Source organism: Acomys minous (assembly GCF_964271855.1).
Source record: "Acomys minous genome assembly, chromosome: 9".
NCBI classification, from domain to species: Eukaryota; Metazoa; Chordata; class Mammalia; order Rodentia; family Muridae; genus Acomys; species Acomys minous.
Genome location: NC_140490.1, coordinates 88,443,730 through 88,465,850, shown reverse-complemented (window position 1 = coordinate 88,465,850; position 22,121 = coordinate 88,443,730). Strand labels below are relative to the sequence as shown.

The following is a 22,121-nucleotide window of genomic DNA, read 5'->3' as shown; positions in this document are numbered from 1 at the left end:
AGATTTCCAGAACTTTCCAGCACCTGTTTGCTGTCATATTGAAACTGGCTGCGGTGGGAAGATTTACACCACAGAAATTGGTGAACTTCACAGGGTTCTTCAAAGCTTTCTTCTTGGCTCAGGTTAAGAGGATATAATTTGAACGTCACTGCTCCAATGCAGCCCCTCTCTTTGCACAGGAGGAATTGGAGTCCACAAAGGGTAAACAAAAGATCACGGTCACGCACAGCAGACTTGCGAGCACTTGGCTTTTTATTCCTGCACAGGCAAACTATGTTGGATCACATACCATGACTTCTTTGAGTTTGAAAAGATAATTCTCAAACAAGAATTGGGTCAGGCGGCGTGGTCCAGTGCTACCAGAGGATGCGCTTCCTCCCTTTAAGGCTCATGCAAAAGAAGTCACGTAAAAGGGATGACACCCAAGGAACGGCCATGAGGCCAGAAACAAAGGCAAGGCCAACGTTCAGGGCCAAGAAAAGGCAGAAGTGGTTTGCCAGGTGTGGAGTGGGAAACAACAGAGCATGGAGTTTCTAGGTGTTGGCCGTGAGCATCACGGTTGGCGACGCGTATGAAGTCAGCTGGAACGGAAAGTTAAAGGCCAGAGCGACCTCAGGTGGACCCCCAGGGGTGGGTAGCTGCACTGTACCCTCAGATGGGGTCACTCTAGAATCCTCTTTTCTGTGTGGAGCCGATGCAGTCTCATGGGTGACTCGATCCATCATTCTGAGTACGCAAAGTACCGGAGCGAGTGCTTATTGATTGTTTCTCTAGAAAAGGAGTTAATTTCCCACCTCTTTACTGAGAAGCCAGTTCCGGCTGGGCCTGTTTCCAGAGGGCCGTCTGTACTTCACAGAGATTGAACCTACAACCAGGACTTCTTTGGAACAAACCAGCTGGCTTGCTCTGAGGTCTGCATCTGGCTTCCAGCTTTACACACATGCTTTTGTCTGGGCTCCAAAGCCTGATGGCTGAAGCTTCTGGAATGCCTTAGGCATTGCTGAATCAGATGGTTTTCAGCTTCAGTGATTCACAAATTCCAACGTGCAGAACATTCTTGGGGTAGCTATTTTTTTTTGAAGCCCCCTTTTCTTTAGCTGCTTCTAAAATGCAGTGTCGTCCAGGCCCAATTTCATCTGACAGAAGGTCCGACTTTCTTAGCGTGCCTGTGCCGACTCCAACTCCACCTCAGGACTTTGAAGACATTGCTCTACCCTGGTGTCCGGATGACCCCAGGAAGTTCCTTTTGCAGTGCTTGACCCCAGGCAGATCTGTGAGGCACAGTCAGACATCCTGGGTTCCTACATGGCTCCAGGCACCTTGCTCTGAGCTCTGGGGCCTCTAGAAAGACTCCAGGGACCTCCTGAGGCCCAGCAACACAGGAAACAGCACATGGAACCCTGCTAATGCAGATGCCGACAGCTGTGGGTCGCACCTGGCCTCTGAAGGCCTCCTGTCTCCACTCCAGAGTTCTAAGCCACTCAGCGAAAAGGAGGTGAATCCTTCTGTCCCCAGCCCACATTAGAAGAGTCAGGGCTCATGACACATCCTACTTCTGATCTGCTGTGACTGAATATTCTAGAACTTGACATCAGTGGGGAATGGGGCAAGGGTTGCTCTCTTCTTCATAATTTGAAAAAACACACTGACTTTGGTCTGCGTCTTCCTTCCTTCCTTCCTTCCTGATGACATAGACTGGGGCCCTGCAGGGAAATACTGTGTATGTAACTAAGATGGTAAGGAGTCTCGAGGTTCAGAAGGATCATTGTAAGTAACCCACAGAGCAAACAGCACGCACTCAGAAGCTAGGCAGCCAGGCCCGCATTTGAATCCAGCTTCATATTTCATACTTGGGTGAATTAGGCAAGTCATTGCATTTTTTTTTCTTCCAAGACAGTTTCCTTCTCTGTGATAATGGAGATTAGGAACCATGAGAAGCATTAAAAGATGATAGATATGAAAGATGAGAACATAGTTCTCATACTTTCTTGGTTAATGTCACTTATAATTCTTTCTTTCTTTGGGCGGGGAGGGAGGGCGCCACTCCTCATAGGAAGCAGAAAGAAGTTGGCATAAATGGAAACATTCCCAAGAATACATCTGACCCCGTGTAACTTTCTGCCTTTAAACTACTTGCTACTCAGAGACTAGCCCATGATGGCAGGTTGAGGTCAGGTGACTGAGTTCTGACCAATCACTGTGGGCTCAAAACAGGAAGCCTGTATCCAGGCCTGATACTTATAGGTTCTCACCTCTGCGCTCTCTCTCTCTCTCTCTCTCTCTCTCTCTCTCTCTCTCTCTCTCTCTCTCTCTCTCTCTCTCTCTCTCCCCCCCCCCCCCCCGTATCCCGAATGTATAGTCAGGAGTGATGATGTCAAAGCCCCAGGATGCAAGAATCTTAGCTCGGAGAGGTCGTGGAAGGACGACGACCCAACCTGTGCTGGCCAATGGTCTATTATATGGAGCCAGTGACATGTCAGGGTTTTCTTGTTACTTCGGCATATCATAGCTTCTCCAGACTAATCGAGAAACACAAACTAGCAGAGATGGACCAAGGAACAGGTCAGTCAAGATACAATGAATATTCCTAGTTTGAGAGAGAGGCTGATATAGTTTGGATATGGGACACTTGTGTTGAATGACTAGTCCTCAGCTGATGGCACTACTAGGGTAGGTGGTAGAGACTTTAGGAGGTGGGTCTAGCAATAGGAAGGTTATCCCCAGTCCCTGGTCCCTTCCTCTCCTCTCTATGCATCCTCTCTGCCAGAGGTCAACATCCTCTCCACTAACACTGACTGGAACTCCTAAGCTAAAATACAAAATTCCCCTCTTAGACTGTTCTGCTGGGGATGGGGGCCACTGCTGTGGAAGCCAGTGCACTTTTTTATCAAGAGGAAAGTAATCGTTGGAATCCTAAAGCAAAAATAACTAACTTCTTGCACCGTTTTCTGTTGGAACCAGACAGCTGGCCTGGCATGGGGGCAGGTCTAGTAACAGGAAAACCTGAGTGTGTAGACCGTGCTCTTCGGATGTAACACCATAGCCATTCAATTTCCGTACCCAGAGTGTTGCATGATCCTGTGGATTAAAAACATCTTTTCCAAAAATTTCAAAAAAGCGGCAGTCCATTTCTGCACCAGAAACATATTCTTGTCTTAAACTGTACATCACAGCACGTGTCATGTCTGGGGACCACCTGTTGAAGGGTACAGTCATTTGTAATTAAGGAAATACAAAATCATAAATGGTCACAGCTGGTCCTTGTCAGAATATGGGCACACATGTTTAAACAGACACCACACATCCTAGCCCATGATCGTCCTGTGCCAACGGGCCAGAAATAAACCCTTTGTTTCTTTTGAAGACCCCAGGGCCTTTGCATCACCTACTGTTCCCCTGTCTGGAATAAATATGAATGATCTCACTTCTGGTGGCTAGCTCTTTTTGTTCTCTCTTTCTCCATGAGGTCTTATGTATCCCAGGATAGTTGACACCTCACGCTGGTCACCCTGCACGTCCTCACTAGCTTGTCTATGTCACTTTTGTTCCAGTCTCTCAGCCACGAGCATGCCGTTCTTTCTATGTGGGTACAGACTTACGTATTTCCAAAAAGTCCCACTTTTAAGAACTTTTCATCTTAGCTCTTTCCTCTGCGATACCTGGCATTTGTTAATGGAGTCAGGACTTCAGTGAGAATCAAGAATGAAGAAGGCAAATATGTTGCCTTAAAATGTCCTACTTTAAAACTCACTAAAGGGCTAGGGCACAGTACAGCAAATATTAACTAAGAGCTTGCAAAGCTGTAGTCTGCGTTCCCATTCTTCACTCTCATCATGCCCTAGGTACCGCTAAAATATCCACAATATTATTAAAAAATATCTTAAATAGTCAGGTGTGGTGGCGTACGCCTTTAATCCTAGCATTCGGGAGGCAGAGGCAGGCGAGCCACTGTGAGTTCGAGGCCAGATTGGTCTACAAAGTGAGTCTAGAACAGCCAAGGCTACACAGAGAAACCCTGTCTTGAAAAATAATATATATATATATATATATATATATATATATATATATATATATATTTGAAGAAGAGGTGAATAAAAGCCAATGAATATTGCTCTGTAAAGAATGGGTGTGTGTGTGTGTGTGTGAGGGGGAGTCTGTTGTTTCCCATGGAGTTCCACACTCAATATAGCCTCATAAGAATTATCTCACTCTTCCTTTACAGCTGCCAACATAAGTAAGAATGTTGGGGTACACTGTGTGAAGGTGTGCCTCTGACCTTTCTCACCTACCCAAGGCATTCTCTGATTAGCTTTAACAAAAATCTGACAGCACTAGCTGGGCAGGAAGCAAAAGGCAGGACTTCCTTGTAGGGGAGAAGGTGACTCTGGGAAGAGGAAGGAGGAGGGTGTTTTTGCCAGGAGATACAAGGGGAGACAGGAAGGAATAGGTAGCCACTTGGTGGCACAGGCCTATGTGGTCAGGTTAACTTAGATGAGCTAGTTGAGAGTCTGCCCAGCTAAGGCTTTAGCTATAAAATATTGAAAGGTCTTGGTGTCTATATTTTTATGGCTGGCAGGTCACCAGGGTCTTAAAATACAAAAATGCTATCAGTAAAGCCATTAGAGAGTAGGGAGATGGCTCTGTTGGAATAATGCTTATCCTGCAAAGAGAGAACCTAAATTCAAGGTCCATAATCCAAGTTGGAAAAAAAAAAGCCAGGTGTTGGTTATTTGTCTATAATCCCAGAACTGGGGAGCTGGAGACAGAAGGAAACAACAGCTTAGTGTCACTAGAGCACCTCAGGCCAGCAAGAGACCTTTGTCTCAAAAAAAAAAAAAAAAAAAAAAAAAAAAAAAAAAAAAGGAAGAAAGAAAGAAAGAAAAAAAAGAAAGAAAGAAAAGAAAAAGCATGGTGCCTAAGAGTCTCCACTGGCTTTCACACGTACACACAAACGTGTTTGCCTATACAACCATGCATTTGTACATACAACACACACAAAATAAAGAAAGCCATTGGACAGTTGAGAAAAATGAGGCCCAGTGGGTGGTAGCAGTTTGACTCAGTAACAATGATCAAGTCCACGTGTGGTGGTTTGGGTGAGAGCGGCCCCTATGGGCTCATATGTTGGAATGCTTGGTCCCCAGCTTGTGGAAGTGTTTGAGAAGGGATCAGGATGCATGGCTGTCAATTTTCAAAAGCCCACACCGGACCAAGTCTTAGGCTCTACTTGCAGTTTTCAGATCAGATGTGAGCTCTCAGTTACCACTTCTCCACCTGTTTGCCTGCCTACCGTGATGATGGTGGGCTGAAACCGTGAGCAAGCCCTCAGTTAAATGCTTCTATAAGCTTCTTTGGCCATAGCGTTTGTTTCCTCACAGCAATGTGAGAGGGTGGAAGACAAGAGGCAACAGTGCATTCCAAATCTGATGGGCTAGAAGAGTCCATTCGCCCACCTTTATGGTACCCAACACCCTGTCAGTTTAGCCAGTGAAGTCCTAGCCAATAAAATACAGGATGCTCAGCTAAACTTGAATATCGTGTTTTTAAAGATAGAAACATGGTCCGAATATCACATGGAACACAGACTAAAACTTATCCTGGTGTTTATCTGGAGTTCAAATTTAACCAGGTAACCTGTTCTATTTGCCAAGTGCGATCGTGGTCTACCTGAGGTTGTCCCTGGTCGGACATCAGTATGAGTTCTTATTTCTCTGGAAAAATTCAGATTTTTCTTGTATGGATGGACCCTTTGACACAGCTGTTGGCCTCTCTAGTTCATCTACGGCCAGGATCCAGGAATTCCTGTTTTACCCTATTATTCATCTCTCTTTCCAAGAATTGTCAGATAGGTGTGCAGGGGTGGTGTCTGCTCACTGAAGACACCATGGCCAAAACAAATCACCAGATGCCATAGCCAGGGCAGTCGCCTATCCCGTTAAAAAACACAGTAGTCAGTTGACCTTGGCCCTGAGCAATGAGATTTAGCAGTTTGTGTGAGATTGGGGTCGGGGTCGGGGTACCTTTGTGGAGCTGAATAAGAGAGAGGAAGCACCACAGCTACCATATATTCTGGAATACAATACGACTCCCAACGTTAACTTTCCAAGTTAAAATATAGTTTGGTATATACTCTCCATATAAGACTACCCCTCTTCCAATGCGCATCCTGTGAAGGCGACTCAGGCTGCAAACTCTATATTTTAACTGTAGAAGTTAAGGTTGGGGGGGGGGCGGGGAGGTCGTCTTATACAACAAAAAATATGAATTAGCCCTTGGTGACTTCTCCATTCCAGAAGGAAGTAACTTCTTCATCAGTCTCCTTTAGAAACTCCTGCTAGAATGTGAAATCCAGAGCCCGTGGCCCTGGCAAGGTGGGCTGTACAATCAGGGAGGAGAAATACAAAGGTGACAGCTACACCCAAGTTCCTCTAGTGTATCAGGAAAAGCTGCACTAGCCATCTCTCTGCAAAGTCACTGTTCACCTGGTGTAATGACAACTGTGACGTGCAGAGCCTTGAGGTTCACTGGGCAGTCAGCTTTAGATACCTGAGGATTCCCGAGCCAGTGAGAGTCCCTGCTTTAACACAGCAAGGAAGATGGCTCTTTTTTCTTTTTCTTTTTCTTTTTTTTGGGTTTTTTTGTTTGTTTGTTTTTTGGTTTTTTTGTTTGTTTGTTTTTCAAGAAGACAAGGTTTCCTGTGTAGCCTTGGCTGTCCTGGACTCACTTTGTAGATCAGGCTGGCCTTGAACTCTCGCAGCGATCCACCTGCCTCTGCCTCCTGAGTGCTGGGATTAAAGGTGTGCGCCACCACGCCCTGCAGGAAGATGGCTCTTAAGGAATAACAATGAGGGTCTCCTTTGGCCTTCATGATTACACACGCGTGCTCGTCCACGGGCGTACACACACATACACACACACAGAGACACAGAAAAGTAAGCATGTTTATCCCAGATCCAACTTGTAGGTCTCAGATCCAATGCAACAAAAACCAACGACCCCAGGATGCTTAGACCAGAAACAGGTGGGGCTTCTGGCACCTGTACCCATAGTATTACTCATTTGACTAAGGAAAAACAACCAATGAAACAAAGTCCCAGTTCAGTTTATCAAAATTTATTTAATTTAAAAATAAAAACAGAAACAAAAAATGACAAAAATCAAGTTTCCAATGGGAAAAATGAACACTTTGGGTAATTAGCCAGCTTTTTTTTTTCCTTTCCCTGTAGGCTGCTCTCAAACCAATCAAATAAGTGAAAACCAATTTTGGCTGGAGCTGTAAAGCGTGCTGCACCAATTAAATTACACCAATATATTATTATAATACCTTTGAAATGCCTTTCAGACCAATAAATAAAAAAAAGACAAATTCAAATTAAAAAGTCAACTTTTTATTACCAAAAAAATATAGAAATTAAATAAAAGTCACAACATGGATTTTAAAAAAAAATGTGCAGTCAAGTTTCTTTCACTCTCCTTTCCTTTTCTTTCTTTGTTTTTCTTTTCTTTTCTTTCTTTCTTTCTTTCTTTTTTTCCTTCTTCCTAGGAATGATACCAAGCCAGTAAAACCCTACAAAAACATTTCCAGTTTGGCAACAAGCAGTGAGTCCGTCATTCACATTTGTACTCAAGACAGCAGGCCTGGGCAAAACACGCCCGAATTTCACCCTGCAGAGCGCTCATAAAGAGCACAAGGTAACACAGACCAAAATCCAGAAGGAATTTGAGCATTGCCATGTCACCTCGGGTCTTGAAGCACTTTCCCAAAAACTGATTGCGCCTTGAAATTTACCTGTAAAAACGAAGTACAATTCCACCCCCTTTGGCAGATGTGTAAACAAAGGCAATGAAAGGGCCCCAGAACCTAAGGAAAGTCCAGGGGAGCCGACAGCGACAGCAACTCTCCCACTCTGCCCCGTCGGGTCATCAGTGTCTCTCACTGGCGACTCCATGGAGATGAGTCAAGCATATCCTTCTGGCTGCAGATTGGCTGGTAGGGATAACAGGATGTCTTTGGGAACCTTTCCTCTCTGCTATTCTAACTTTTCCTTGCAGGGACGGTCGGTCAGCCAGCAAGCATCTCAGGCAGTATGGGAAGATGTCAGAACCGAGTAGGCCCTTGAGAAGCCTCTCAGCCACTTCTCCAGCCTCTGGTCCCAGCACTAAGGGAGCCTAAGAAATGCCAGATCTAAACTGCAGGACCTGAACTCCATTCGGAGTGTGTCTGCCCTGGAGCCTCTGCTCTGGGGGGGGGGGGAGAGGCATTTGGTTTTCCTTTTGCAGTCCGTTGTCTTTGGGCGGTTCAGACAAAAGAGAGCACACTGGTGATGTGGAAGAAGAGGAAGCGGAGAGGGATGGCTTCCCTATGAAAATGGTGGGAAAGACCAAACAGACATCATCACCTGGCAAAAGGGAAAACTCCCACCAACCAGTAATGGCTGGTGTACCTGAGACCAGCTGCCTGCTTGGGTACAGCAGCAGGAGCTATTCACGAGAAGAGGCAAGGGTATGGAGAAGCAGCGTTGCATGCTGCCATCTTTGCACCTCTAACACCCTCAAAACCATTTCTCTTCCTATAGACTTTTTTCTCCCTTTTAGCCCCTCCCAGCGTTCAGGAAGGAGGTAAAACTGACAGGGAACTGAAGGGGCTCAGCTCACGGACGGACCTAAACACTGGAGAGGGTGGCGCACAGATGCCAAACAACCTCCTGCCCTATAGAGCAACATCTCCACATCTCCCTAACAACTGTCCTCAGTGATGTGACAGATTCCATGTTTTTTCCCCCCAAGATGTGTCCTCCCCCATGCCTCTGCGAGGTGCTCTCAGAAGGCAGTCACCTTAGACTAAGGGTTCTAGTTTGCCAGTGTCCCCAGGATGCCCACTGTGGGATGACATCACCTGTGATCTTAGTGTGCAAGGATTAGATAACTAGCTTGGACAATCTTAAGCATCCTGCTACACACACACACACACACACACACACACACACACACACACACACACACACACCTCTTTTCTGCCTCCTCCAGAGCTGTCTGGATGGCTCCCCAGGAAATGTCCCTAAGCCTTCCCGCAACACTCTGCTCTTTTAACATCTTGTTCCGTGGATGGGATAGAACTTGTTTTTCTCCCCCAGACTGCAGATGATCAAAAAACCACGAGACAGAGTAATTTAGGATTGAGGAGACGAGAACCTTCTGTCAAACTGGACTTTTCCTCATCCACGTATTTCACCTACACACTAGCTCCCTAGAAGCATCTTGTCTACTGCTGAGGTTCTGCACTTGTGCAGTGAGAAGCCAAGAGGCAGGGTTCCAGTTAATACTGAGACATTTAAGAAAAAGGTAAGTTGCCCCCTTGCTGGCGTGCCTCACCTTCCACCCAACTGTGCAAAGACCTGTCATACACAAAGCCCTGGCCTCTCACACTGCCATCCTTCTCCTTGCTCGCCTTCAGGAGGGTTACGCTAACACCGACGAGCAAGGCAAGAAAGAGGAGGCAGATCCTAGGAAACCAAAAACTTTGCACCACCTGACTATTTCCTTATCAGAGTTCAACACATTCGCTCTCTAAGCAAGCCCTTCTGTCTTCTACTCAAGGTCCAGGAGCAAATTAACAAATGTCATGCTGTGCCATGAAAGAGTTAACACTTTGAAACAAAACAAAATGAAACAAACCAGGGTGCTCTAAACTCCCAGGGTATAGTAAAGGTAGGTATGATGTTGCCTCCATTCCTGACTCCGTGGGTACCCAATCACAACACTCTGCGATGTGCCTAGGCTGGTCAATCCAGCACACAGTACAGACATTACCAATCGATTGCCAATTCAAGCTCAGGTTGCTGAAATCTTGCTAGCCCCTATGTTGTCAGACCAGGCTTCCTAATGTATATCCATCCAAAGCAGATGGTCTCAGTCTTTCTGGCCTGTCTCCAGAAATGTCTAGATGATTTCTAGGAAAACACCCCCTTCCCCACAATGCTCCCTTTCCACTTCATGCTGGCCAACTCCACGTGCCCTGGAGAGCCAATCCTATGTGAGATGCTGTATGGGAATGCCAGTTAGGACCCACATTCTGACCTGCAGGTGGCAGATATTGGTAGAGAATGGTTTCCATCCCTTTCAGGCGCTGACTCAAGGCTACGAAAACGGGCCAGGTCAGATATTACCAGTCCTTTTCCAGCCCGTTGCCATGGCCAGCAAAGAGGTAACCAACCTGCTAGCTGAGTTCTGTTCCCCTCCTCCCTTGGGCCCACCCACCCACCCGTCCATCCCATCTCATCCCATCCCATCCCATCCTCTGTGCCCAGAAGGGGCTAGTTGAGCTTGTTGCAGATCTCCAGAGCTTTTTTATACACCTGAGTCACATCGTCCATATCAGTGAGGAGAGAGAAGCTACTGTCTGCCAGCCGGTTCCGGTACCGCTTCAGGTACTGGGGCCGGGGCCGGTTGTGGGGTGTCTCGAAGTCCTGAAGCTGGAGGAAATTTTCAGCAGAGACGCAGCTGCGGATGCGCTGCCGGGCTGGCCGATTCTCCTGCAGATCTAACAAGTCAAAGGAGTCGCTGGACAGGACACTGTCGTCGCTAATGACACTAGACGGGCGGCTGTAGCTCCGAGAGATGCCATCAGAGGGGACCCCGGGAGCGGACAAGGATTCCAGTGTGGGCATTTCGGGGCCGGCGAGGGCAGGGTCTGCGGCACCATCTGAGTACCTGCTGCTGTGTTTCAAGATGCCCTTCCTCCGGCAGGCCAGGCTGTGGGAGGTTCCCCGGGCTGGGTCTGGGGAAGGGGAAGAGAGGCCACTGCCGATGACCACATCGTTATTGTCCAGCAGCTCCGAAGACTCGCTGCGCTCTGGGGACGAATAGTAACCAGACTCTCTCTGCTGGGTCTTTTTCAAGATGCCTTTCTTGGGCATGGTGGCTGACTGGGTGAGGCTGAGCTTCCCTGACATACCCGCCTCTGGGGAGCTGGCGAGGGGGAGGCCAGTCCTGCATAAATCTTGCTCCATTTTGAAAGGGGACGGTAAGGTAGGGCCCACAATGCCTTCGATGAAGCCAGTGCTGTGGGAGCGGTGTTCACTGTTGCTCCGTTTCTTCAGGATGCTCTTGGGTCTCTTGGAACCCAGCTTGGAAGGGCTTTCAGGTACGGAGGAGTCTTGGCCAGACTGGGGAAAGTCATTCTCTTTCTTGGACTTCTTCAGCGAACGTTGCCTCTCCAACACAACCTCAGAGGCTCCTGGCTTGGCCAGACCCTTCATCTTGGCTTCAGCCTCAGCCTGCAGCCCCGTGGAACGGTGGTGCCAGTCAATGATCCGTGCCAGGAGCGGAGACTCAGAGTCAGGAAGGGCATCGCAGTCACAGACACTGCTCTTGTAGCCCCAGTTCACCCACCAGTGGTTGGCGATGTCCTCGATGGTGGCCCGGCGATCGGGATTCACCATGAGCATCCACCGAATGAGGCCTCGGGCATCTAAGGTGTGAAAGACAGAAAGAATCAGGCTGTGCATGGCAGGGTGACTTTCCTTGAAGGGCTAAAGAGATATGCTCACTTGGTGGGGGGGGGGGGTGGGAGGAAGAAAGGAATGAGGGAGGGACCAAGGTAGGGAGGGAGAGAGAAGGAGAGAGAGGAGGAAGGAAAAGAAAACCCATTTGGAGCATTCCAGCTTCATGCTAAAGGAGGAAGCCAAAGTCTTTAGACTATACAACAAAAACCTAACCAAGGCTCAGAACCACAAGCAACAGAGCTGTCCCATCCTGGCTTGCTTTCCTTTCTGTGTTGTTTGTTTGTTTGTTTGTGGCGCAATCTCATTTGTGCGCAAGTGCACACACGGGTATTTGCTGGTGCATATGTACATCTGTGTGTATGTAGAGGTCACGGGACAATTCCAGGAATCCTTCCTCAAGCCCCTCAACCTTTTCTTTTAAGACAGGGTCTTTCACTGGCCCATACCTCACTGAGTAGGACTGGCTGGCTGGCCAGCAAAACTCTAGGGCTCCATCCATTTATAACTCAACAGTGTGAGATCATAACTGTGCCCTGCCAGGCCAGGTGGCATCTGGGATCCTCAAGATCAAACTCACGTTTTCACACCCACAAGGCAAGCACTTGTCTCCCCAGCCATGACCTGCTTTTCCACAAACGAAAGAGATGTCCTAGAACCACTGATCCCCCCTGTCATCCCAGATCTGCATCCAGTACCAATGGCCAGGGACTAGGGAAAGCAGACTCAAACTCACTCCAGTTCCTGCTTTGGCCAGCAGCATTCTCACCAAAAACAAAAAGCAGGTGTCACATGTCAACACACTGTCCTCAGTCACCTGGAAAAGGTGCTGGAGGCAGAGGATGGAGAGACACTCAACTGTGCCAGATGTGGCTCTTACCTGACACACCTGGGCAGGCAGAACTGCCCTACCCATGGCCCGGCCCCACTCCCAAGGTCTTTTTCTTAGCCAGGATCCTAGAGGCATGCCCAGTGGGAGCCAAGCTCAGTGAGCTCATCTCCTGTGGCTGTCTGACATAAGCCCTATTGGTATCCACCACACTGAGAGCTGATCTTTATCTGCCTCCCAGGTGGCCACAGACTCCTTAAAAAAAAAATCCCCTTGTAAATCCTGCTGCCAGAGATCTAGGGGCAGGGCCCTGAGGATGCTGAGTAAGCCACAGGAGCCAACCTCACAGCTGATAAACTCAATTTATCAAGCTTTACCTTGTACCTCATCTACCCTGGGAGGCTGCCCTCCTCCCCTCAGCCACTTAGGAAGGCTGATAAGAGAGGTTGGAGGAGCCTAGCCATGGGGACAGAGTGATGTCACTCCTGAGAAGGGACAGGACATGATCACTCCTGAACTCTTACAATCTGCCAGAAATTTTACTGGGACCAGTTAGCAGTTAGTGAGTAAAGGACCAGCACCACAGAAGTCACTCTGTCTGTCTGTCTGTCTGTCTGTCTGTCTGTCTGTCTACCACCTACCTACCTATCCACCCAGGCAAGCCCTCATCTTTATACACTGCCTAATTTACCTAAACTCCAAGTCCCAAGTCAACCTTCCCAGCTCTTTTGCCAGCATCCTGTGGCTCACGGAGCACTGTAGACATCAGGCTCTATTGCGGGCATGCGCGGCACTCTGGCTTGACTCTGAGGCCGGAAATAAGCAGCCCCTTTCTCCGTCTGCTCATTTTCGTTCTTCCTGCGAGAAACCTGCCACTTAAAATGGCCCCACACGTGGGTCAGAAGTTCTGTCTGCTGTCCTCAAGTGCAAGGCGAGAAGATGTTGCTAGGTAAACTTTGTTCAGACAGGAGTTTAAAAAAAAAAAAAGTGCCGTTGGCCGCTGAGTTTGGTGCTACTAGATCAAAACTGCATACTAAATAAGGAGCCCTTAAACATTAATGTACAAAAAAAAGCTATATATTGATGTAGGACGATAATGCCAGGTTCTGAGCCTCAAAGCTAAGCCTGTGTATCCCCTGGGGACAGCGACTAGTTCAACTGTCACTCATTTTGTGTTTGCAACAATGTTATAAAACAACTGTTTCATAAGGAATACAAAACCCAAAACAACCATGCGTACATTAGACGGAATGCACACCAACATTAGTCTATGCTAAGCCACCTGTTCACACGCTTGTGTGTACAAACTGGCGCTGTCCCGTGAACAGATAGAACTTTTGACCTTGGCTGCTCGGACCAAGAAAACATCCCAATGGCAAGAGAGCCAAGTAACTAACTAAGCACAATCAACACACCCCCTAGCTGCCAAGGAGGAGAGCCAGGCTCTGTTCAAGAATGGTCAGCCCTAGAGAGGCATCTCAAAGAGCCAGAGCCTACACTGACAGGTGACAGAGAGAGGTATGGGACACAATGCCTCAGCAATAATGCCAGACGACTGGAGGTAGCTACAGTGGAGACCCTACGTGAGGCCAGAGGCATACTACCCCACCCAAAGGACTGACAGATAAGAGCCCACGGTGGTTGGCTAAACCTATAGGTTTGTTTGTTTCGGGGTACAGCATGGTTGCTATGCAAGAAGCAATGACGTCACAGTGTCCATCCAGAGCGCAGGCAGGGGACACAGTGATGGCAATGCCAGAGCAGTGGCCACCCTTGTGGCCCTTAGCATTATGGGAGGGCAATGTATGTCTGCATGGAATGCTTTGTAAAGCCTTCCCAAAGCTCTAACTTATAGTGGAGGACTGGCTTGCCGCATGCCATACAGAATGTAAAAGTAAGAAGGGCTTCTGGGCTGCCTTAAAGAGCAGTTGCTCTGAACATCTCACGTAGAGAGCCAGCTTTTCTAGAACTGCTAAGAAAGAACAATGGAGCCGCCTTATGAATCTAGAAGGAGCACGTGAGCTGGGGCAGATCAGCAAGCACTCTCCCAGCAAGCCTGGACCTCCACAGGGTGGTGGGGGATGGGGTGGGGTTGGGGGACACGCACCTGACGGCTGCGTGGGCTCCCGGTACTCTCCGCTGCTGATCTGCCGGATGAGGTTTTTATGATCAAAGCCGTCGAAGGGCATTGTTCCATAGATGAGAGTGTAAAGCAAGACACCCAGGGCCCAGCTGTCGACCTGGAGCAGAGAGATGGGACACGTAGGAGCTAGGATGCAGACCTCAGATGCTTTCCAGACCCCTGGCATCACTGTGGGCAAACCGCTACCCATAGCACCCCCAGAACTAAATTTAGCACCTGGAAGGCAGGTCCCCTACCGTAGCCTGACAATGGACAATGCAAGCCCACCGCCGGCCCCTGACGTAGGGTACCTGCCACTGGTCCTCATAAGGATCCCATGAGGCAAGGAGAATTTAGATTACTTCCAGCTTAATTTGAAAAAAAAAAAAAAACAAGAATAGGAAAAAGAGGCACAAGACCACTAAGTTGCTTCCCCCTAGAAAAGCCCTTTGCAAGCAATGAAAGTAAAGCTGGGGTGCAGGGTCCTTCGTTCCTGACACAAGAATCATTTCCGCCCTTCACCTTCTCAAGGGTTTCAAGGTCAAATCTGGGCAGACAACAAATACAAAAACAAAGCAAGAACGAACTTGGGGTGTAAACGAGAAACGCTGTGGACAGAGACAAACTGTAGAGTGCATTCACCCATCTTAGTGTCGTCATGGCCGGTACTGCCGTGTACAAACATGGTCCCAGAGTATTTGGTGTTTATAGAGAAGTGAGAAATGTGACTTTTCTGTGGAATATCCCAGCTAATAAATGTTTCTTCATTAAAAAAAAAAAGAGAGAGATGACCATGGCCAATGAAAGTGTGTTTGCTGACCAGATCTGAACGCTAGCTTGCAATCACAGTCAGTAACCACTAAAGACCAAAGAAACATTTGATGGTAAATATACAGGCCGGGTTTTAACGCTTTTCCAAATTGAGCCCTATGCTTATCCCTTATATTTTATTTTTTGAAGACCTTGTCTTTACTTTAGTGGCTAGTGACTCTTGACGCTCTTTTCATCCCAGCCCTGCCACCAAAACACTTTCAGTTGGATAGATATTTGGAAGAAAACATATCTACACACTGAGCAAGATAAGGCGTGGGTGAACCCCTGTGAGGGGAGGCTCTTCTTATAAGAGAGCAAATACTAACTCATTTCCACAGACACTACGCTCTTGTTTTCGTCAGTTAGACACAAGCTAGTGTCACCTGGGAAGAGGAACCTCGGTTGAGAAAGAGGCCTCCATCAGATTGGCCTATAGACTACTCTGTGGGCATTTCCTCGGTTAATCATTAACAGGAGAGGGTCTGACCACTGGGGACAGAGCCAACCCTGAGAGGGTAGTCCTGGGTTATATGCAGGCTAAGCAAACCATAAGGCACAACCCAGTAAACTGTGCTCTCCTATGGCCTCTGCTTCAGTTCCTGTCTTGAGGTTCCTGCCTCGAGGTTCCTGCCTTGAGTTCCTGCCCTGACTTCCCCTCATGATAGACTGTAAGCTGTAACCTGAAATCAACCCTTCCCTCCCCCACTGAGAGAGCTTCTTTTGGTCATGGTATTTATTGCAGCAATAGAAAATAAACTAGGACAGATGTTTACCTTACAGGACCATGAAAGCTCTGTAAGGCACGTAAAGAAATACATTTCTCATGAAAAGGAAGATGTCATAAAAATGTGGGTTTTGTTTTTGTTTTTGTTTTGTTTTGTTTTGTTTTTCGAGACAGGATCTCTCTGTGTAGCCTTGGCTGCCCCAGACTTGCTTTGTAGACCAGGCTGGCCTCGAACTCACAGCGATCCACCTGCCTCTGCCTCCCAAGTGCTGGGATTAAAGGCATGTGCCACCACACGTGGGCAAAAGAGATATACACTGATGGTTTCCTTTGTTCTGTTTGTTTTGATATAATAGGAAGAAATTGAGTGTCTAAAGCCAGGGAAATTATTAAAATCATAGTAATATATGCTATGTGGTCATTGCAAATCATATGCTAAGAACAAACTTGGATGATATCAGAAAATAATTATAGATTGACAAAAAAAGCAAGTGTGCACACACGTGCATGTGTGGATTTGTGTGAGTCACAGTACACATAGCTTATCCTTGACCAGCTGGATCTCAATTAGTTCTAAAGTGTTACCTTTGAAAACTCTAAATATCAAAGAAATCATTATTTATTTTCGAGACAAGGTTTCTCTGTGTAGCCTTGGCTGTCCTGGACTCACTTCGTAGATGAGACTGGCCTCGAACTCACAGCTATCCCCCTGCCACTGCCTCCCAAGTGCTGGGATTAAAGGTGTGCGCAACCACGCCCAGCTATAAAGAACTCTTAAGCAGATGCCTTGCAGTAGAAACAGGCATCTTTATCTCCTCTTTTAGGCCTCTCTAAGGTTTCCCACATCTTCTCCCCAGGCCTGGATAGTAATGTTCCTATAAATCAAACCAGGGCAAGTTGTCTTTGTTTGGTCTTTGAGAGTTTTAGGAACTTCCCGAGACCTAGTTCCTGCCTGCACCCTCCCTACCCCTCTGGCCCTCCGCTCCTCCACACCAGCAGTCTGCTCACCTCTGGCCCTCGGTAAGGCCGGCCGTTGACAATCTCAGGAGACGCATAGAGTGGGCTCCCACAAAACGTTTGCAAGAACTTGTCCTTCTGGTACAGGTTGGAAAGGCCAAAGTCAGCGATCTGTGAAGAGAAGACAGACCCACAGGCGATGTGTTAGAGTGGAGTCGCTGGGGGTCTGCAAACTGACTCGAACCACCCAGGACAGGTGAGGACGCTTGGGCCACTGCTGTCTCTCAAACCAAGTGCCTCCCAGTGCAGTCAATAGCACCGAATACAGGTGTAACTAACTATAACACTTCAAGGCCCTTAGTGACCCACTTCCTCCCCAAACAAAAGCACCAGCTGGGTGTTAGGCAGCTGGGTGTTGCGTGGGAGATGGCACGTAACAGATAGGAATATGGGGAGACTTATTTGGGGGAGAAGGGAAGTGGAGAGGAATTGGGACCTGAGTGGGCCATGAAGATAGGGAGAGACAGAGACAGACAGACAGACAGACAGACAGACAGACAGACAGACACACACACACACACACACACACACACACACACACACACAGAGAGAGAGACAGAGAGAGAGAGAGAGAGAGAGAGAGAGAGAGAGAGAGAGAGAGAGAGAGATGGTGTTATTTTATCCTGGACCCACACCTGGTGGCAAGCAAGCAATGACGTCAGAGGTTGCTAAGCAACCTGGACGCAGGTTTGTGAAGCTGCTTATATGTTAACACTGGGGACCAAGTGTTCAAACACATAAGCCCTTGGGGGGACATTTCACCTATAAGCCGAAACATCCCAATAATAACAGTTTTCCACAGAAATCACCACTTGGCATTCCCAATAAGCACTAAAGTGCGGAGTAGACCTTAGTGATGGCGTACGTTCCAAAGTTGCAAAGGGATGCTTAAAACTTTCAAGAGAACTACCCTTTATACCTGCTGTGGCGTTTCTCTAAACATGCACGTCTATCTAGGATAATTTATAAGTCAAAATAATAAGAGATTAGCAGTGACATACAATAACAAACAGGAACAATTACAACAATCTACTAATAAAATTAACAGGCAGCATCATTGATCCTGCACTTTGTGCCAAAGTTAAGTAAAAATAACGTCACCTAAACACAGGTACTACAATAAAACAGCCAATTTGGTAAACAGGGCAACTGTTAAGTGACAGTTGGGTGGGTAGCATATACAATGTGGATACTCTGGACAAATAGATGGTTCACTTCCCATCAAGACAGATGACATAAGACTCTGTCCCCACCACTCAGAATGGCTCACGATTTAAAACATATAAATTGCTTCTAGAATGTTTCATATAATATTTCAGTTCAAGGTGGGAATTTGGTGTAGTCTAATTCCTGTAGCCCTAGGGGCTAAACACAGGGACTCGGGCCTTTCACTATTATTATTCATCGGAGACAAGCGTTCAGTAAGTTCCTCAGGAAGGCCTTGAACTAACTCTGTAATCTAGGTTGAACTGGACCTGGTGACCCTCCTCCATCGCCTCTGGACTTTCGGGGCTTGCAGGTGTGCCACCAATCCTGACTGAGGGGGACCACAGTGGTATGCACTTCACGCTGACTTACGCAGCTGACACCACCACCTTTTCTGCATTTCATGTGCACGTGACTCAAGTTGAAATGAACAGAGAGCACCGAGCTCTGAACCATTACAGCCCAGCCCAAACCCTCCCCCTCGCCATCTGTATGACACGGAGATCGCTGAAACGGCTTTAAGCCTAGCATACCGGCAGAAGACAGAAACGCAGGGTCTCTACCTGTCCTATCTCACAGGATTATTATGAGAAGGAGGAAATCTTCCATTGAGATGAGACGGAGCACCCAAAAGCCCTCCCCTAAGCACGCACATTCAGTGCAAATGTTTGATCTAGACTCGTGTCCGTCGTATTGTGCAGTCTTTAGCTTCGTGAAGGATTTTACATGATGTCCTTTAGAGCAATGCGGTTACATCTGTATGCATATAAACATATACACATCTGTACATACTATACATACATACATACATACATACATACATACATACATACATACATGTCTGGCTTCTCTACCAGACTCCAAGTCCTCTGCATAAGGCTCCACGTCTTTGTACCACCTTCTCTTTAGCAGCTGTCCCTGGTCAAGAAATGCTCACCACTACAATAAGCATTATAGTTTGAAAAAGCATAAGGAATTCATAGTTACATAAAATAATAATAATAATAATCCCAATTACCATTTATCAAAATCTCCCAGTTATCCAGCACTGGAGAAGAATTCGCTAATGCAATTCTATCAAAAGCTATATTCATAAAAAATATGAATATACTTCATGTCAAATGTCATAGGGACACCGACTTAAAAATAGATTTAAATATTTTTAATTGCTCAAAACGGTCAATTTTATGTTATGGCAATTTTACCACAGTTTTAAGAACTCCACTTACCAAACAAGGAAATATGTTTAAGGAGTTGGAATTATCCATCTAACAAAATGTGAGCACTGGGCAGCAGTGCGCATGTGCACCTCTCACACGGGCCCCCCACCCTGCCCCCAATCACACTGCCCTGGGAGAGTCTGCAGATTCTGTCTGTCTCTGCCAGTCTTGCAAGTTGAACCCCCTGTGTGTTCCACTATCCGCAGCCTGATTTCTGTATGTGCGATCCACATGCCCAGGGAGCCTCTGGGGCTAAATGCCACAGAAGCTGTTTTGAATGAAGCCCCTCCAATAAGGCTACTTTTGTTTTGTTTTGTTTTGTTTTGTTTTGTTTTTAAAGTCATCCTTGGATGACTGGAATGTCATTCAAAGCAGCTGTGCACAACTGCCCTCAGAAAAGGCATTCTTGGGGCTCAGATTGCACTTAACTGCTCTGAATTCCACTTGCTTATCAAGGCCCCTTGACTGGTTGCAGGGAGTCGGGTGGAAAGCTTTGCAAAGCTCGTCCTGTCAATCAGAAGAACGGATCGGCTTCAACTCAGGAGTTTCCAAGGAGCCCTGAGGCTTCAGCCTCCCTCTGGCTACAGATGCAGCCCTGCTCAGTCACAGGGCGAGGGGGGGTGGGGGTAGGGATGCACTCAGCAGTGCCAATACCGTCTGGGACACATCGGAGCTTTCCAACACATGTGTGTGAGCACACCCATTGCACATGCACACTGTAGCCTGCCCCAGGAGCTTTCACACGGGCTGGGCATCTCTGCTTTCTACTCAGGATTAGTGTGTTTATGTTTCAGCCCACTCCCGTCCTTGCAGACTGACGCTTATCAGCCTCCCCGTAAAACTGTCATTGCTGTGGACACAAGATTAATAGAAGTCCAGATTAGCCCGTGTTCTTGGCACTTGAGCGGAAAAGCAATATTAATCAACACACACACACACACACACACACACACACACACACACACACAGAGCGTTCTCAGACTCTGAGCCACTCGGCTCTAGGATTTTTAGTGTCACATGGAGCTTATATCAACTATTGCTAAGCGGGGAGACACCACTGGATACGAATCCACTGTTGCCAAGTGGGGAGACACCCCCTGGGTACATATCCACCCAGACCTCCGTTCTCTCATCTGTAACACAGAGGTAAAAATCTCCCTTGGCCCCGTGGTGTCATGACAGTTAAATGGTATAAAGCATACATATAGTGTGTACGATGGCAATGACACATTTGCCTTTAGACCCTGATAGGTAATGGCTTTCAGGACGCGTGAGATAGCACGCACTGTAATGCCAGGGACTGTCCACAGGCTCAAGAGGTCCCCCTGAACCATCATGTGAGTAAATTGACTTGAATCACAAAGTGAAGGAGTCATTCTCTTCTTTGACGTGAGTCAGGAAGGTGGTAAGCCTCGTGGGCCTAGCTAAAGCATCTTCCCATTTACCAGAGAGGACCAACTGGGCTACCGCCTGGGGCAGCACCCAACGTCAAACATCAAAATAAAATGCAACACTGCCATTTGATTTCCATTATCTTCCATTATCTTGAGTGTTTCGTTGGCTGGCGGTACTAGTTTTCCCACCAAATGCCATTCATTACCTAAGGCCTCTTTTCTAAATAAACACGACTCTACAGAGGGACTCGAACCAAATACAAACACCAGCAGCCTAGAAAAAGCAAAATTCCAAAGAGTGAGGAGGTGGGCTGGGGAGGCGAAATCGAAATAGGTGAAGGGTTCAATTTAAACATAGCTTTGCAAAACTCAATGCATCTTAGAACTGATCTCCACGTGGAAGAGGCCTGAATGGCAGGAAATGGGAGTTGCTGAAGAAGGTTCCAGTCTCCTAAGAAGGTTTGCTGATGGTCACAAAGAAAAGCAACAAGATACTCGGGGGGGGGGGGGGTTCCCCCACCTTGCTGCCAAGCTCTAAAATGAGTCTTCTGTCCATCATCCACCTGGCTCTATTTCTTTGTTTTTGTTTTTCGAGACAGCTTCTCTGTGTAGCCTTGGCTGTCCTGGACTCCCTTTGTAGACCAACCGGACAGGCCTCGAGCTCACAGAGATCTGTCTGCCTCTGCCTCCCCGAATGCTGGGGGTTAAAGGCGTGCGCCACCACTCCCAGTTCAGTTCCATTTCTTAGTCTTGCCCCATTCCTATCTGGCCAGCATCAGCATCATTTCATAGCATCTTAGAAGACAGACTTTAAGCTCTGCCCCAAGCCCTTTAGGGTAGCTCCTTGCTGACAGACTGTTAGCCTTGGAAAAAGAGGCCTCTCTGTTTTGGTGGTGGTAGCAGGGGCGGGGAGTTGGTTGGCTTTTCTGATTGTTTGTTCAGTTTTGTTACTGTTGTTGTTGCCGGTGCTAAGCTGTTGACCTGCCCCCAAATTAAATCAGAACGACCCTTGGACTCACACTATTATCATACAATTCAGCCTACAGGCTGAAAGGCATCAGAGTAGTTAGTCTCGTGAGTTTAATTTGGACCGTCCCTGTGACTATGTGATCCTCTTTAGAGGTGCGCCTCTTTAGAGAGTGAGAATCAGAGTGAAAAGGATAAATTTAACGGGGGGGGGGGGCACGCGGGGGGCGGGGAGCTCATTCAAGTGTCAGCGGGATTAACCCCACTTCAACACAGGCGAACCCTGAAGACAGTGCAGTGTGAAATAAGCCAGGCTCAAAAAAAGATAC

At 47.4% G+C, this 22,121-nt stretch overlaps 1 protein-coding gene across 3 annotated transcripts in view; it reads right to left on the bottom strand.

Annotated features, from left to right (window-relative positions):
* Positions 1 to 7,091: 7,091 nt before the first annotated feature.
* NUAK1 (NUAK family kinase 1) overlaps positions 7,092 to 22,121 on the bottom strand; it is a 70,655-nt gene continuing 55,625 nt past the window's right edge. For all 3 annotated transcript variants that reach the window (XM_084796296.1, XM_084796298.1, XM_084796297.1), the window contains 3 exons: positions 16,998 to 17,117; positions 14,438 to 14,570; positions 7,092 to 11,470 (listed from right to left, as the gene is read on the bottom strand). In XM_084796296.1, the coding sequence (XP_084652422.1) occupies positions 10,314 to 11,470; positions 14,438 to 14,570; positions 16,998 to 17,117 (1,410 nt within the window). In that variant the 3' untranslated portion in view covers positions 7,092 to 10,313. The remainder of the gene's footprint in view (positions 11,471 to 14,437; positions 14,571 to 16,997; positions 17,118 to 22,121) is intronic.